This window comes from Colius striatus, chromosome 1, assembly GCF_028858725.1.
Source record: "Colius striatus isolate bColStr4 chromosome 1, bColStr4.1.hap1, whole genome shotgun sequence".
Lineage (NCBI taxonomy): Eukaryota > Metazoa > Chordata > Aves > Coliiformes > Coliidae > Colius > Colius striatus.
In genome coordinates, this window is record NC_084759.1 from 154,533,357 (window position 1) to 154,547,945 (window position 14,589).

At 44.5% G+C, this 14,589-nt stretch overlaps 1 protein-coding gene across 4 annotated transcripts; it reads left to right on the top strand.

The window, feature by feature from the left end:
• Positions 1-104: 104 nt before the first annotated feature.
• XRCC6 (X-ray repair cross complementing 6) lies at positions 105-14,341 on the top strand. 4 transcript variants are annotated; one of them, XM_061990699.1, is made up of 12 exons: positions 105-264; positions 716-825; positions 1,309-1,447; positions 4,016-4,270; positions 5,197-5,380; positions 6,689-6,875; positions 8,449-8,617; positions 9,752-9,913; positions 10,899-11,028; positions 12,054-12,154; positions 13,078-13,191; positions 13,866-14,341. In XM_061990699.1, exons 1-12 carry the CDS (start codon positions 171-173, stop codon positions 14,060-14,062), a joined length of 1,842 nt encoding a protein of 613 aa, XP_061846683.1. In that variant the 5' UTR covers positions 105-170; the 3' UTR covers positions 14,063-14,341. The 4 variants fall into 4 exon arrangements, with proteins under 4 accessions (XP_061846683.1, XP_061847499.1, XP_061849187.1 ...); XM_061991515.1 differs by having other exon boundaries at positions 719-825; XM_061992358.1 differs by lacking the exon at positions 105-264 and adding an exon at positions 289-350.
• Positions 14,342-14,589: the final 248 nt, after the last annotated feature.

The following is a 14,589-nucleotide window of genomic DNA, read 5'->3' on the forward strand; positions in this document are numbered from 1 at the left end:
CCCGCGGGAGGGGCGGGGCGAGGCGCCAGTGCTCTCTCGCCATTGGTCAGTGTTTCCATGGGAGGCGGGTCCCCTGGTGATTGGCAGGGCGCAGCCGTCGGCGGGGCGCTGAGGGCTTGGCTGGCGCGCGCCGTCCTGCCGCCGTCGGGATCGGTGCATCGCCGGGAGCTATGTCGGAGTGGGTGTCCTACTACCGCGGCGACGGCCCGGGGGACGAGGAGGAGGACGAGGACGAGCAGCAGGAGGAGGGGGCCGAGGTGGTCGGTAAGGGCCCGCCGTCCCCTCACGGAGAGCAGCCCGGGGCCTACTGCCCTCGGCGGTCGTCGGGCAGAAGGGGGCCGATGCGGTCGGTAAGGGCCCACTGTCCCCTCATGGAGGGCAGCCCGGGGCCTGCAGCCCTCAGGGGTCAGCAGGCAGAGGGGGGCCGATGCAGTCGGTAAGGGCCCACAGTCCCCTCACGGAGAGCAGCCCGGGGCCTGCAGCCCTCAGGGGTCAGCAGGCAGAGGGGGGCCGATGCGGTCGGTAAGGGCCCACTGTCCCCTCACGGAGGGCAGCCCGGGGCCTGCAGCCCTCAGGGGTCAGCAGGCAGAGAGGGGCCAATGCGATCGGTAAGGGCCCGCTGTCCCCTCATGGAGGGCAGCCCGGGGCCAGCTGCTCTCGGGGGTCAGTGGGCAGAAGGGGGCCGCTGCTAAAACCATTTCCCCCCGTTTTGTAGCAGACTACAAGTTCTCAGGTCGAGACAGCCTCATTTTCTTAGTCGATGCCTCCAAGGCCATGTTTGAGTCCAACGGGGAGGGAGTGACGCCATTCGACATGACCATGCAGGTACGGCTGCTTGGGGAGCCTCGGGCCGCTCTGCAGACCCTCCAGCCTTCGGGAGGTTTTGGCACCCTCATGAGTATGGCCGCTCTGCCTGGTCTGTTGGGTTGCCAGGTGTCCGAGGGGAAATCTGTTGTCTGATGGGCTGCGTCCAGAGTGTTTGGTGTGGGAAGTGTTTATGGAACGAGTGATCAATCCACCTTCAGGGTAGTTGGTGTATTTAAGAAGTGACCATTGATTTTGCTTATAGAAGGGGAGTGCTAATTATGAAAAGAAAATCTAAGGCTGTATACTGATAAGGATCTCCCAAACCCCAAGATCTCAATTTCTTTCCCCAGGTGAAATTTAGCTTAAAGCATCTGTTGCAGTTCATCTGTTTGCTAGAGTCTACTTGTATAAACTGCTAACAGCTAAAGACAAAACTTTTTCACCCTTATTGCAACTAATAATCTCCTTATTTTGACCTGTGGGCATTTTCTTTTTCCTCAGTGTATCCGGAATGTGTTTACCAGCAAAATTATTAGTAGTGACAGGGACCTGTTAAGTGTCGTGTTCTATGGTACAGAAAAGAACAAGAACTTGGCAGATTTCAAGCACATCTATGTTCTCCAGGATCTCGAAAATCCAGGTAAAGGCAGTAAAAGTGATGTGAACGTTATGTAGAAAGATGGAGTAGGGAAATCTGTGTAGTAGCATTGTCAGCAACTGGTCTCTCTGAAAACACAGTGCTATCAGATTAGAAGGTTCCTGTTATAGAGACGTATTGAGGGAGATTTAGAAATGTATTGAAAGCTTAGAAATCAGTGTGAGCATAGCTTTCTCTGTTATAGTTGGTACAGTTCCCTTTCCTGTATATTTTCTTTCTATTTTAACGTGGTAGTTCACTTGCTGTCTGCTGAACCTAAGGGAATCTCAACAGAACTCTGGAAGGCACTTGGTGTATCTGCCACAATTCAGCCACATGTGTGTATGTGCTGAGGCACCAGGGATTCCAGCTGGTGGGGAAGGTCACACACAGAATGGCTGGGGTTGGGTGAGATTAGTGGGGGTTTCTGGAGGTGCAGAGTCCTGCATGTGGGAAAGAGCAACCCCATGCACCAGTACAGGCTGGGGATTGACCTGCTGGAGAGCAGCTCTGCAGAGAGAGACCTGCGAGTCCTGGTTGACAGTAAACTAACCATGAGCCAGCAATGTGCCCTCCTGGCCAAGAAGGCCAATGGCATCCTGGGATGCATCAAGAAGAGTGTGTCCAGTAGGTCGAGGGAGGTTCTGCTTCCCTTCTATTCTGCCCAGATGAGGCCTCATCTAGAGTCCTGTGTCCATTTCTGGGCTCCCCAGCTGAAGAGGAACAGAGAGCCCAGCACAGGACTACCAAGATGATCATGGGACTGGAACATCTTTCATATGAGGAAAGGCTGCGGGAACTGGGGCTGTTCAGTCTGGAGAAGAGGAGACTGAGGGGAGATCTCATTAATATTTACAAATATCTAAATGGTGGGTGTCAGGAGGTTGGGGCATCTCTTTTTTTAATTGTATCTATCAACGGGACAAGGGGCAATGGGATGAAGCTGGAACACAAAAAGCTCCATGTAAATGTAAGAAAAAACTATTTTACTGTTGAGGTGAGGGAGCCCTGGCACAGGCTGCCCAGGGAGGGTGTGGAGTCTCCTTCTTTGGAAGTCTTCAAGACCTGCCTGGATGCATTCTGATGTGACCTGATCTAGGTGAACCTGCTTCTGCAGGGGGGTTGGACTGGATGATCTCTAGAGGTCCCTTCCAACCCTTGCCATTCTATGACTCTATGATCTTATCTAACCCTCATGCTTAAGATAGAACAGGTTGTCCAATGTGTTAAGCTGTTTGAGGTGTTCCATCTCTTAGTTTCCTCGTGAAGTTTTACAAATTTTGAGTTTAACTTTTTCCATTTTCTCATAATTTCTGAGATTTACCCAGCATCTCTTTGATAAGGAGTGCCAGTTGTTGAGTTTGAGGAGTGCAACGAATGCATGCTAGTGCTGACAAATTCTCTGACAGCAGAGAGTCTTGGGGATATTTTGTCTGCTAGCTTTTAATAGCAGTCTTTGTCTCTGAGGAGGTTTAGATTTAATTTTCTCAACTAGGAGGTGCAGTTTTAATAACACGTGGGATTCTCCTGAAAGAGCTGTGTCTTGTCCTAGTTTCAGAATTAATTATGACAGGGACCTGAGAAGACTGCCATAGGTTCTTCTGCCTTTTCTGGCAGCAGATGCCTTCTCTTCTTGCCCTTTTCCCTGCATTATAGACAGTAGCTTTGGCATACTGATAAGGGCAGTGCAGGTGAAAGGTGAGTGGTGTTAAAAAGGAAAAGAATTGTATATTTGCTTTCTCTGGAGTGCTCTGGAGAAGGAAGAAATACTATAGTTGGTTATTATATAGTATGTAATTATAAACATCTATGCTATTAATGAAATGACAGCTGAGGAGATGGAAAATCTTTTCTCCCCCTTTACTATTTTCAAAAGTGCTATTTCAAAAGTCAAAAAGCTTTTAGTAAAAGAAAGAAGCTCTGCAGAATGCAGTAGCTGAAAAATGAAAGCTTGTCTGTCTTTGTAGAATTACAGGAGAGAAGAGAGAATCTGTTGTTAGACAGGGGGGAAGTCACATTTGGGCTGGAGTAATCTGCAAAACATTAAATAGTCTTTTGATGCCTGCCCTGAATGTTGCTGTGCTCCACGAGGTGATCTATGGGCTGCATCTGACCCCTAGGTTGATTCTATCTGACGTGAGGGACAAGGGAGCTGGAGGAATCCTCCAGTTTCCAATATGGCATGGAGAGGCAGGAGGCATTTCAGGCTCCTCTCCTTTGTCTGGTGGTGCAGCAGACTTTGGTGCCTCTGCAGTGGGTGTAATTGCTGCCTTTGCTGCTGAGAACTTGTCATTTCATTTGGGAGGGTTGGTGATCCTTGCCCGTGTCCCTCCCCCAACAGGAAAAGCTCTGCATTGGTACCGGGGCACTTTATGTCCTCTTGGCCCTAGTAGGTGATTTCAAATGGCAACTGGCTGTGCCAAACAATTTTCTCAGACAGATTTTGGAAAGGCACTGCCACAGAGTTGCTAGAGGCTATTACTACCAGGGACCCTCAGTACACATTTAGAAGAGTTTGTGGTACTTCTTGCAGTATTACTAATGCTTGTGAATGCTGTGAATCCCCCTTAGGTGCGAAGCGTGTTCTAGAACTGGACCAATACAGGGGAGACGATGGACGAGTTCTTTTCCGTGAGACCTTTGGCCACAACGCTGACTATTCACTGGGTGAAGCCCTCTGGGCCTGCTCTAACCTCTTCAGTGATGTCAGAGTCAAACTGAGCCACAAAAGGATCATGCTCTTCACCAACGAGGATGACCCTCATGCCAATGACAGTGCGAAAGCCAAGCTGGCCAGGACCAGAGCTGGCGATCTGAGAGACACAGGTCATTATTTTCTCCTTCAGTTTCAGGCCGAATAAAAGTGATGTATCCTTGCAGCAGATGTTAGCTGCATTGCAAGCCTGTGATGGAAAAAGAATGTGAAAGGATCAGAATGAGGAATCTTGCTGAAGCTTTCTAAATTTGAAATTTGGCATCTAATCTAAATTAGAAAATCTGTTATCCAATCTGATATCCAACAGGCTTGCTTTCTAGGATCTCATTTTCTGCTCTGATAGCATAAATCACAGAATCTTAAGGGTTGGAAGGGACCTTGAAAGATCATCTCGTCCAACGCCCCTGCCGGAGCAGACTTGAGATCGCTATGGAAAAAACCCTCTTATTTCGTTGCTGCACCGTGTTCCAGGAAAACAAACTATTTAATTGTTTCACCATTTTCCAGGAAGAGAATAACAACACAAAGTTAACACAAAAAGAAAGTTACTTTAATGGCTCCATTTCAAATTAGCTGAAGAAGAGCAACTTGAGCTCAGAGACTAGAGAACAAAATCTTTATTAGTTCAGCTGTGTATCTGAGATAACCAGTGTTCTTGGAGTTCAGCAGATGTGCCGGATCTAGAAGCTGTGAGGCTTCCTTAATCCATTAGCCTTTATCTATGGGAAAGAGGCGTTTCTGAACTCATTACTTCTTCCCTCTGTGCCTGAGGTAAGATTAAGGCCCAAAGGAGCTTGTTTCATACAAAACATTGCCCAGATTAGAGAGGAAACATTTTCTATTTTGACAGAAGTTACAAAATGCCTTTTGCTTCTTTCCCTAAAAACTTTCACATCTGGTGCAGACAACAATTTGGAGCTTATTCTTGCTTAAATTCTTTGCTTGCCTAGAGAAACCTGAGAGTGCTGAGAAACACGCCAATGTAAGAGAAAAGCAGTTTCTGTGATCCTCCTCCTACGTCTTACTTCATTTCTAGGTATCATCCTGGACTTGATGCACTTGAAGAAGCCTGGAGGGTTCGATATCTCTCTGTTCTACAGGGATATCATAAACATAGCAGAGGATGAGGACCTTGGGATCCAGCCTGAGGCATCAGAGAAACTGGAACATCTTATGAAGAAAGTACGAGCAAAGGAGACAAACAAACGGGCATTAGTCAGGTTTGTACCAAGTTATAGTGATACTCCATTCCATGGAGGCACCTGATGTTGTTTTTAGAATGCATCTCCCCTCCTTCTTCTGGAATGATTGGTCTATGAAAGCATTGGGGCTTATATTCCCCAGTCTTAATTCCTCAGTCTAAGATTGATGTTTCTTCCGTGGCTTCTAAGGATAATTTGTCCTTGGTGGATAGGAAGAGTGGAGAGTTGAGCTAGGCCTCCTATTTCCTCTGACATTCCTGTAGTGAGCTTGGTCAGAAATGATGATTTTTCAAAAAAAAAATACATCATTGCCGAGTAAAATCCTTACCAAAAAAACCTCCAACATACACAATGGTCAGGTTATAGTGACACCTGATTGAAACGAGGCTTTTCTTACTAGTGACTAGTGGGTATTTTGGCCTGTTCTTACGCAGCCAGTCTGCCTAGGCACTTGATCTGGATTCACACAGCCTTAATATTTCTGATCTCTTATCGAGAGATTAGAGGTACTTACAGAGACATTAAAGGGATCTTGACAAAGCAGATAAAAAGTATTTTGGGAACCAATGTACTCCAGAACGGTTGTTTCTTTTCTTTTTAATGAGTTCATAGCAGAACGATGTAGAAGCACAGTAAGGGAAAGAACTTCACAGCCTGGCTTCTTAATATATATTAAAAAAACCAATCCCAACCTGAGCTGTTGTCACTGGCATTCTTGCTCCTGCTCACAGTTTTATTTTCTTCTTCTGGGAATGTTCTTTCTAATAACTGAGAAGGAAGAATCCCATACCAGCGATATCTTTTAAAGGAGAGAAAGTAACATTCCTAGTAATTCACTTGTTCTGCTCCCAGAACTTGAAGATTACCTCCAGTTGTAAACTTTTACTTCTGAATTATTCTCTAACCTCTGATTTTTTTTCCTTTCTTAAGTCATGGTATTGTTTGTCTTGATGGAGTTCTTTAGGGTAATTTTGCCTTTTTTTGTGTGAATTCAGAAGTCACATTACATTAAGCACAAGTAGGGTGCCCAAATATGAACTTGTCCTGTGCTCTGCTGTGTTTCAGAGTGGAAAAAAAAGGTGAAAGAGATGTGGTAAATTGTTTGTGTTTAAATCCTTTTTAGGAACAGAAGTGGCAACATTGCAAGAATGTTTCTATACAAGTGAGATTATGACTCAAGTAGTAGTATGTTTCCAGAGATACATGTGACTTTGGGGGAAGAGAAGAGGAAGAGAAAATACGTTTATCTGATGAGATAACTTTGTTTTGCAAAACCGATCTTTCAGAAGTCTCAAGTCTATATCTGCTTCTATTTCTTTTACACAGGTTAAACCTGTATCTGAGCAAAGATCTGTCACTCTCTGTTGGTGTTTACAACCTTGTTCAAAAAGCTTATAAGCCTTATCCTGTGAGGCTTTATCGGGAAACTAATGAACCAGTTAAAACGAAAACAAGGATGTTTAATGGAAAAACAGGCAGCTTGCTCCTGCCCAGTGACACAAAAAGGGCTCAGGTAATGTACTGATTATGTGCCTGCTTTTTCCTGCCTCTGTGGTTTAGCGGGGGCGAAGGTGCTGATTCTCTTGTTTGTATTTCGCTTTCAAGATCAGACACAGAAATATTTCTGTCTGTACGTCCCTGGGGATGGTTTGGTCACTTTATAAGCTCTGCAGAGTGAAAGTGAGTGGTTTCTCAGGCATGACTGTCAAGGGAAAGCATAGCCAAGCCACAGCTGGAACTGCACACAGGAACACGGGTCATTTCTTTCTGTAAGGCAGAACCAGGTTATCCGAGCCTGACCTTATGTGGCCTTGTGCTGTTGCTGCTGGTATTATCTTTTGACTTATAAGGAACAGATTTGTTCATTTTATTAAACCTACAGCTGTAAATCACAGGGCAGGGGTGAAAGGTTGGAGCTCTTTTTCCAAACAACAACAACAAAAAGGCATATTACCTTTGCTTTTTGTTATTTTGTTCTTTGCTTTGCCTTCCTGCTTGATGGTTTGGCTCATGTAGATTGAACATCACATTCTTTTCAGGCATAGCTTTATTTCAAAGCAGGGTGTGCAGTTGCTAGGTACCTTGTCACAAACACAGTCTCCCGTGCCAAAGGCTCCTTAAGTTGTTGTCTTATAATTAAATATTAATTTTATTTATACTGGGCATTAGTTTCTTGAAAAAGAAGTACAGGAGATGAACAGAAAGCTGAGCCCTGATGTGTAACTTCAGCAGCTGGACTACAATATGTTTTTGTGATATATGAGTGATGTTTTGAAAACGTTTCTTCTTGGTCACCGTTTCTGCCAGGAGCAGGCGGCTGACGTGCATCTGCTGAAGCAAGTTTAGAAGCAGATAGGATCTCTGAACATGTGTGGTACAACCAGCCCACAGCAAGACTCACAAAACCTGATCAGGTTGCTCAGGGTTGGTTTGGGACAGCTCTGAAGAACTCTGAGGTTGAGATGTGACAGCATGTCTGTGCCAGGGCTTAACCACTGGCTTTTAGGGAAATGTCCAAGTGGAGTTTCACTTGGGATAATGGTCACAGATTGTGACTTGCTATTTCAGTGGGTACTGATGATGAGTTTGCTCTGTCTTGCCTATAACACTGTTTTTAGTAGTAGAAGGGCCACCAAGATAATCAGGGGACTGGAACATCTTTCATACAAGGAAAGGCTGTGGGAACTGGGGCTGTTTAGTCTGGAGAAGAGGAGACTGAGGGGAGAACTTACTAACATTTATAAATATCATAAAGGTGGGTGTCAGGAGGTTGGGACATCCCTTTTTTCTATAGTAGCTAGCAACAGGACAAGGGGTAACGTGATGAAGTTGGAACAAAAAAAAGTTTCACTTAAACATAAGAAAAAACTATTTCTCCTTGGAGGTCTTCAAGACCGGCCTGGACATGTTCCTATGCAACCTGATCTAGGTGAACCTGCTTCTGCAGGGGGTTGGACTAGATGATCTCTAAAGGTCCCTTCCAACTCCTACCATTCTATGATTCTATGAATTACATCCTCTTCCTGACCACCCCCTGCAATCTTCTGAATACTGGCAGCACTACTATCTGCTCTTCCCTGGTTTAGATATATGGAAACCGCCAGATTGTGCTGGAGAAAGAGGAAACAGAAGAACTGAAACGCTTTGATTCTCCGGGATTGTTTCTGGTGGGCTTCAAACCACTTTCAATGCTAAAGAAACACCACCATATCAAGCCCTCCCAGTTCATCTATCCTGAGGAGAGCATAGTAAGTGGTAAGTAAAGATGGCAAGAGAAAATTCACTTCCTTTTGTTGGGATAACCAGCTGATTCATAGTGTATTTGAGTGGGGATCACTGAATGTAAAATCTGTGTTAATGTTAAAAAATAGAGAATTGACTGTTACTGCCCCTCTTGGCTACAGTTAATTCTTGTTTTCTTAGATAGCAGGAAAGCCAATTGGACTTCATGTTTTATCCATCGTGACCAGCAGCTAATCAGACTGTGCAGACCTAGTCCCAAACATTTCTGATTTTGTCATTTATGAAAGTGAAGGATTCTAGTACCTGTCAAGAAGGCAACCGTGGTTGTTTAAAAAAACCCCAACCAAATAAAAACCAAGGCTCACACCAGGGAAGACAATTGTCATTTTCAAGTCCATATCAGTTAGGAGTGGAAACACAATACTCAGTACGTACAGCTGAGTTTATGCACTTTATGAGCTTGTAAAGAGAGAAGAGGATGCCTAGGACTGAATTTTCTCTCCTTTTTGTGTGTGTATGTAAGTCTACTTATCTAGAAATATACGATGAATCCATCTCAAGCTGCAGTGCTAAAGAAACAACTAGCTCCTCAACCTACTGATGAATCAAGATGGCTGAGCTATGACCAGATGCTTTGCAGCGTCTGACTAAAGAAGAACCTTTACCGTAGCTTCTCCAGCTTAGCAGTTTTCTGAATCAAACACTTTACTTAGATGTCAGTCTTTTCCTGACCCCTGTATCTGTTAGAATACAAATATTGTAAAATACAATAGTGGGCCTCAAAAGGAGTACTGCAGTCTGAATTCTTAGTGTGTTAGTTCTGCAAAAGATCTTCTTGATGGGCTGCTACTGTGATGTCTCACCAGACCAGGAAGAGGCTTTGTAAATACCTTTTTCCCATTTTCAACCGTAATTCATTGCTCAAATGCTAATGATTTCATGTCTTTCACCAGATCTCTCACCTGCTCTGGTCAGAAGACAGTAACCTGGTAATTTTTGCAGGCTTCCCTTTCTAAAAGTTGCCCTTTACCTCTGCAATATTGCAAGCACCTTTAAGAAGTCACTGGTTTTGAAACCCTTTTCATATCTAGGGTTCCATTCCTGAACAAAGCTGTCCATCTGACCCACACAGTCTTGACTTTGCAGGGAGTACAACACTGTTCAATGCCTTATTGATGAAATGCTTGGAGAGGGAGGTGATGGCCCTGTGCAGATACACCCCCCGCCGGAACATCCCTCCCCGCTTCGTGGCCCTGGTGCCCCAGGAGGAAGAGGTGGATGAGCAGAAAGTGCAGACAGCCCCTCCAGGTATGTTGAAGAGATGCTGCCTTTCCCTTCCCCATTGGGAATGTTTTTACCTCTTGTTGGGTAAAAACTTTCTTAGTGCAGCCCCAGTTCCCGCAGCCTCTTCTCATAAGGAAGATGCTCCAATCCCCTGATCATCTTGGTGGCCCTGTCCTTGACTCTCTCCAGCAGTTCTCTGTCCCTCTTGAGCTGAGGAGCCCAGAACTGGACACAGGACTCCAGATGAGGCTTTAGCAGGGCAGAGTAGAGGGGGAGCAGAACCTCCCCTGATCTGCTGGCCACACTCATCTTGATGCATGCCAAGATGTCATTGGCCTTCTTGGCCACAAGGGCATATTGCTGGCTCATGTTCAGTTTGTTATCAACCAGGACTCCCAGGTCTCTCTCTGCAGAGCTTCTCTCCAGCAGGTCAATCCCCAGCCTATGCTGGTGCGTGGGGTTGTTCCTTCCCAGATGCAGGACTCTGCACTTGTCCTTGTTGAACCTCATGAGGTTCCTCTCTGCCCAGCTCTCAAGCTGGTTGAGATCTCACTGAATGACAGCTCATCCTGGAGACTGTAAAGTAGGGAGATAATGGTGCTTGTGTACAAAGTAAAGCATTTCAGAAATAGCACATGGGCATTCATTTAAAATTCAAACCAGCCTTTTTCAAGCTCATATGCAGTGAGAGATGGGGGAAGTCGACAAGTTGATCTCCTGCATTAAAAGCAAGGCATGTGTATCCGGCTCTTAGCTACATGTTGGGTTCAAATCTCTTTCAAAGAGCTGTTAGTGATGTTAGTGATACACACTCGGATTGGGATTGAGTGTTGTGCTGCGGGTACTAAGATTATTATATTATTATGGTATTATTATGGATTACTATTGTTGACAACAAAATAGCTAGTTTGGAGTCATCAGGCCTAGATAATAAGCATCTTGGTCTTTCCCATGAGTTATTGTTTTCAGGCCATGCTTCTGTATAACTGTTTTCCTCTCTTCTGTATAGGTTTCCACATCATTTTCCTGCCATATGCAGATGACAAACGGAATGTTGATTTTACAGAAAAGGTGCCAGCCAGTCCAGAGCAGGTGGACAAAATGAAGGAAATCATCCAAAAGCTCCGGTTCAAATACAGGTACATGGAGATACATAGTGTGTGGGGAGTGGCACAGGGAAGAAAGCACAGCACTCTTGCTTGCTCTATTGCACAAGTTCATCTGGGGTGTCCATGAGATGAGATCTTGATGTATTTTGATGCAAATTGCTTTCCTTTACAGTAGCTTTGTCTGAAGTTAATTATTAAATCATTCTGGATACCCAGGCACCACATGCTTTATGTAGCACTTTCTGGACTTCTCTGTAGATTTGCTCTTGTTCTCTGGGCTGTTGTCTTTTGTTGCAGAGGTATCACATTTTATTGTGGTTCTGCCAATCTATTGCAGACCAGGTCTGGATCATTTAAATTAGAGCACTTTGGAGAGAATAGTTAGGCCTTTTTCATCATAGCTAGGCTGAATTTCAGGAAGTGCTTTTCACAGAATCACAGAATCTCAAGGGCTGGAAGGGACCTCAAAAGATCATCTAGTCCAACCCCCCTGCCAGAGCAGGGCCACCTAGAGTAGGTCACACAGGAACTCATCCAGGTGGGTTTTGAATGTCTCCAGAGAAGGAGACTTCACAACCCATCTGGGCAGCCTGTGTCAGTGCTCCCTCACCTGAACAGTGAAGAAGCTTTTCCTTGTATTTCTTCAGAGCCTCTTGTGTTCCAGCTTATAACCATTGCCCCTTGTCCTGTCATTGAACATCACTGACAACAGCCTGGCTCCATCCTCCTGACACCCACCCTTTACATATTTGTAAACATTAATGAGGTCACCCCTCAGTCTCCTCCAAGATTTTTCCCTAGATGTGTGGAAAGTAGCATAACTGTTCTTAAAGCAGAAGCTTTCTAAGTCTCACAGAGCTTTCTAATGTGGTTGATGCACAGCAGGAGAGGGATTCAGCAAGTAAACTGAAAAGAGAAAAAGCAGTTCTTCCAACGAGATGGATTGTTGTGTGGGAGAGAGGGAAGTTTTACTTTGAAATAGTTGGTGGTAGTTCTTATGTGTCTTGTCCGTCTTCTTGACAGCGTGCATTGACATTTGGGGGGATTCTTGACAGGACTGACAGCTTTGAGAACCCAGTTTTGCAGCAGCACTTCAGGAATCTGGAGGCTTTGGCGCTGGATATGATGGAACCAGAACAGGCCGAGGATCTTACAAGTGAGAATTAGTGGTGGGTGCAAAGGGAGGTGGGGTAGAGGACTCTTGACTTTGTTCTAAAGCAGAGATGTGCTACTACAAACTCTAATGTCTTTTAAAAAATATTTCAGTTGGGTGCAGTTCCAAGATCCAGAGTTCTGGATGTGTCCAGTCTGACATACTGAAGCCTTACTTTCTAATGCTGTCACTTTAAGGGAAAAGTTGTTCATTTTACCCTCCAAAATGAAAACAGAATCACCTTTTTTTCTATGGTGACAAGTGATTTCCCTGAAATTTCTCTCTTCAACAGTCCAATTAATATTTCAGTCTGATAAATGTGCAGAATTACTTGGAGAATTACTCTGCTAGGAAGCAATGATGCCACCTCGTGGCTGAGTTTCTATGTAAGAATGTCTTCACAAAGGATAGAAACCTGCTCCTGAAGAGGAAGTTCCTTTTTGACAATGGTGGTGTACTCTAGGAATAGCGTTAGAGTGACTACTTGTCTCTTCTGAAGTGATACCTAAGAAATAGCCTCGGTCTCTGTGCTACTAGATGTCATGCAAATAATGTAACAGAAACAAGCTCCTCTGCCTCAAGCCATTGGCAACCTTAGATAGTAACCTGTTGTATTTTAAATGTCTGAGATTAGACCTGGGTAACAGTGCAACCAGGTAGGAAGCCTTCTACATCACTTCCACTGTGTCAGTTTTGCTCTGCATATACGTTTCTTTTTCAGAGATATGCGCGAGTCCATTCCATGTGGATAATACAAACTCTTGCTATTACCACGAGCTGGAAGTTTCTCATTTGTGAATATCATAAGTCTTGGCATTTTGCATGCTAATTGTTACAGAAGCACAATTGTACCTGGTGTTGGCCTCATTTAGACTTTCCTGTGATGACTCTGCTTCAAAAAGGGGTAAATCTTTCTCTTTTGCCAGTGCCAAAGGTTGAAGAGATGGACCGCAGGCTGGGCAACCTGGTGGAGGAGTTTAAGCAGCTGGTTTATCCCCCTGACTACAACCCCAATGGGAAGGCTGTAAAGCGAAAACAAGGTAAGTAATGACAGTGCAGACACACAACCTGGTGTCTGCATTCTGTTTAGAAGCTTCTGTGTTTTCAGTTTGTCTCCCAACAACTCTCTTTACTCACCTCCATATCAAAGTGCGTTTATATCCAGGGGTGATTCTTAGGGAGTAGAGATTATTGTGGTATCCAGTTGGAGAACTGCTGGAATGAGAAACTGCGGAGTGAAGTACAGGAAGCAATGGGGATAAATGATTGCAAAGTATATATTAAATATATATTAAAAAAAGTTAATGAAATCCTTCACCCTTTCCGTTTGTGTTGGTGAGAAAGCACACTTTTATGCCTGGGCTCTTTAAACAAGTCCAAGATAGGTATCTTTAGGGCTAAATGTCTGAGTAATGCTGAAGTATGTGTGGCATTTGGGAGTCTATGAAACTCTGCATAAAGTGGAAATGCCAATTAGCTGGGCTCCCTGTGCAATCCTTGCATTCTGCTGTCCCAGTGAGAATCCCTTAAAGGTTTCGTTTGGGGGTGATCTTTCCATCAGAACACAAAGTTTCATACTTGAGTTTCAGATCATTCCTATCAATGAAATAGTACATGACTTATGTAGTGAGCGGCACCTACTTCTTAAAACAAGAAACATCTTTCTGTTAAGAAACTTTAAAAAATCTTGGTGATCTAAAATTTCTCTTTCTAGCTTCTGATGGTCAAACTGAGAAGAGGCCCAAGGTAGAAGTCTCAAAGGAAGAGCTGTGCAGTCACGTGCAGAAGGGCACTCTGGGCAAGCTCACCGTGTCTGTTCTGAAGGAAGCCTGCAGGCTTTACAGGCTGAAGGGAGGGGCAAAGAAGCAGGAGCTCATGGATGCACTGACTGAATACTTCAGTGGGCACTAAGCTGGAGCAGAAGGCCCTGGCTGACTTCTATCTGCTTGAAATTTTGGTTGTCTTATGTGCATGCTGTGTCTGTTTACCCTTTCTGTGGGGAGAAGGTGACTAAATGTTGCTGAATCTACCAGCAGAGAAATTTTTTGTTTGTTCTAAGTTCTGAAACTTCTCTGCAAAAGTGGATTCTAGTCACAGTAGCCAAAAGCAGAGTTAAACTCCCTGCTAACTCAGGTCACCCACTGAAGGTTAACACAGTTGTGCCTTCCTGGTTTCTTAATAAAAGTTATTTTGGACTTCTTACTTTGCAACACGGGCAATACCATCTTTGTGCCACAGAGACAGCAAAACTCACTTCAGCATGAGTTGGAAAACAGAATCATCTGTGTTCACAGCACCATGTGAATTCAAGCAGCAGGTCAAATCTGTGTGCTATTAGATGGTACCAACATGGTGTATTACTTTCCTACTCTCTAAAATAGTGTCGGTACTGGTAATCAAATCATGTTCTTTTCCACCATTGGTGTTGTAAAGATTGA

Coding starts and splice junctions, on each gene's coding strand:
- XRCC6 (XM_061990699.1), top strand. CDS start 171: ATGTCGGAGTGGGTGTCCTACTACCGCGGCGACGGCCCGGGGGACGAG. Junction 826..1,308: donor CATTCGACATGACCATGCAG/GTACGGCTGCTT, acceptor CTTTTTCCTCAG/TGTATCCGGAATGTGTTTAC. Junction 13,192..13,865: donor GGCTGTAAAGCGAAAACAAG/GTAAGTAATGAC, acceptor TTCTCTTTCTAG/CTTCTGATGGTCAAACTGAG.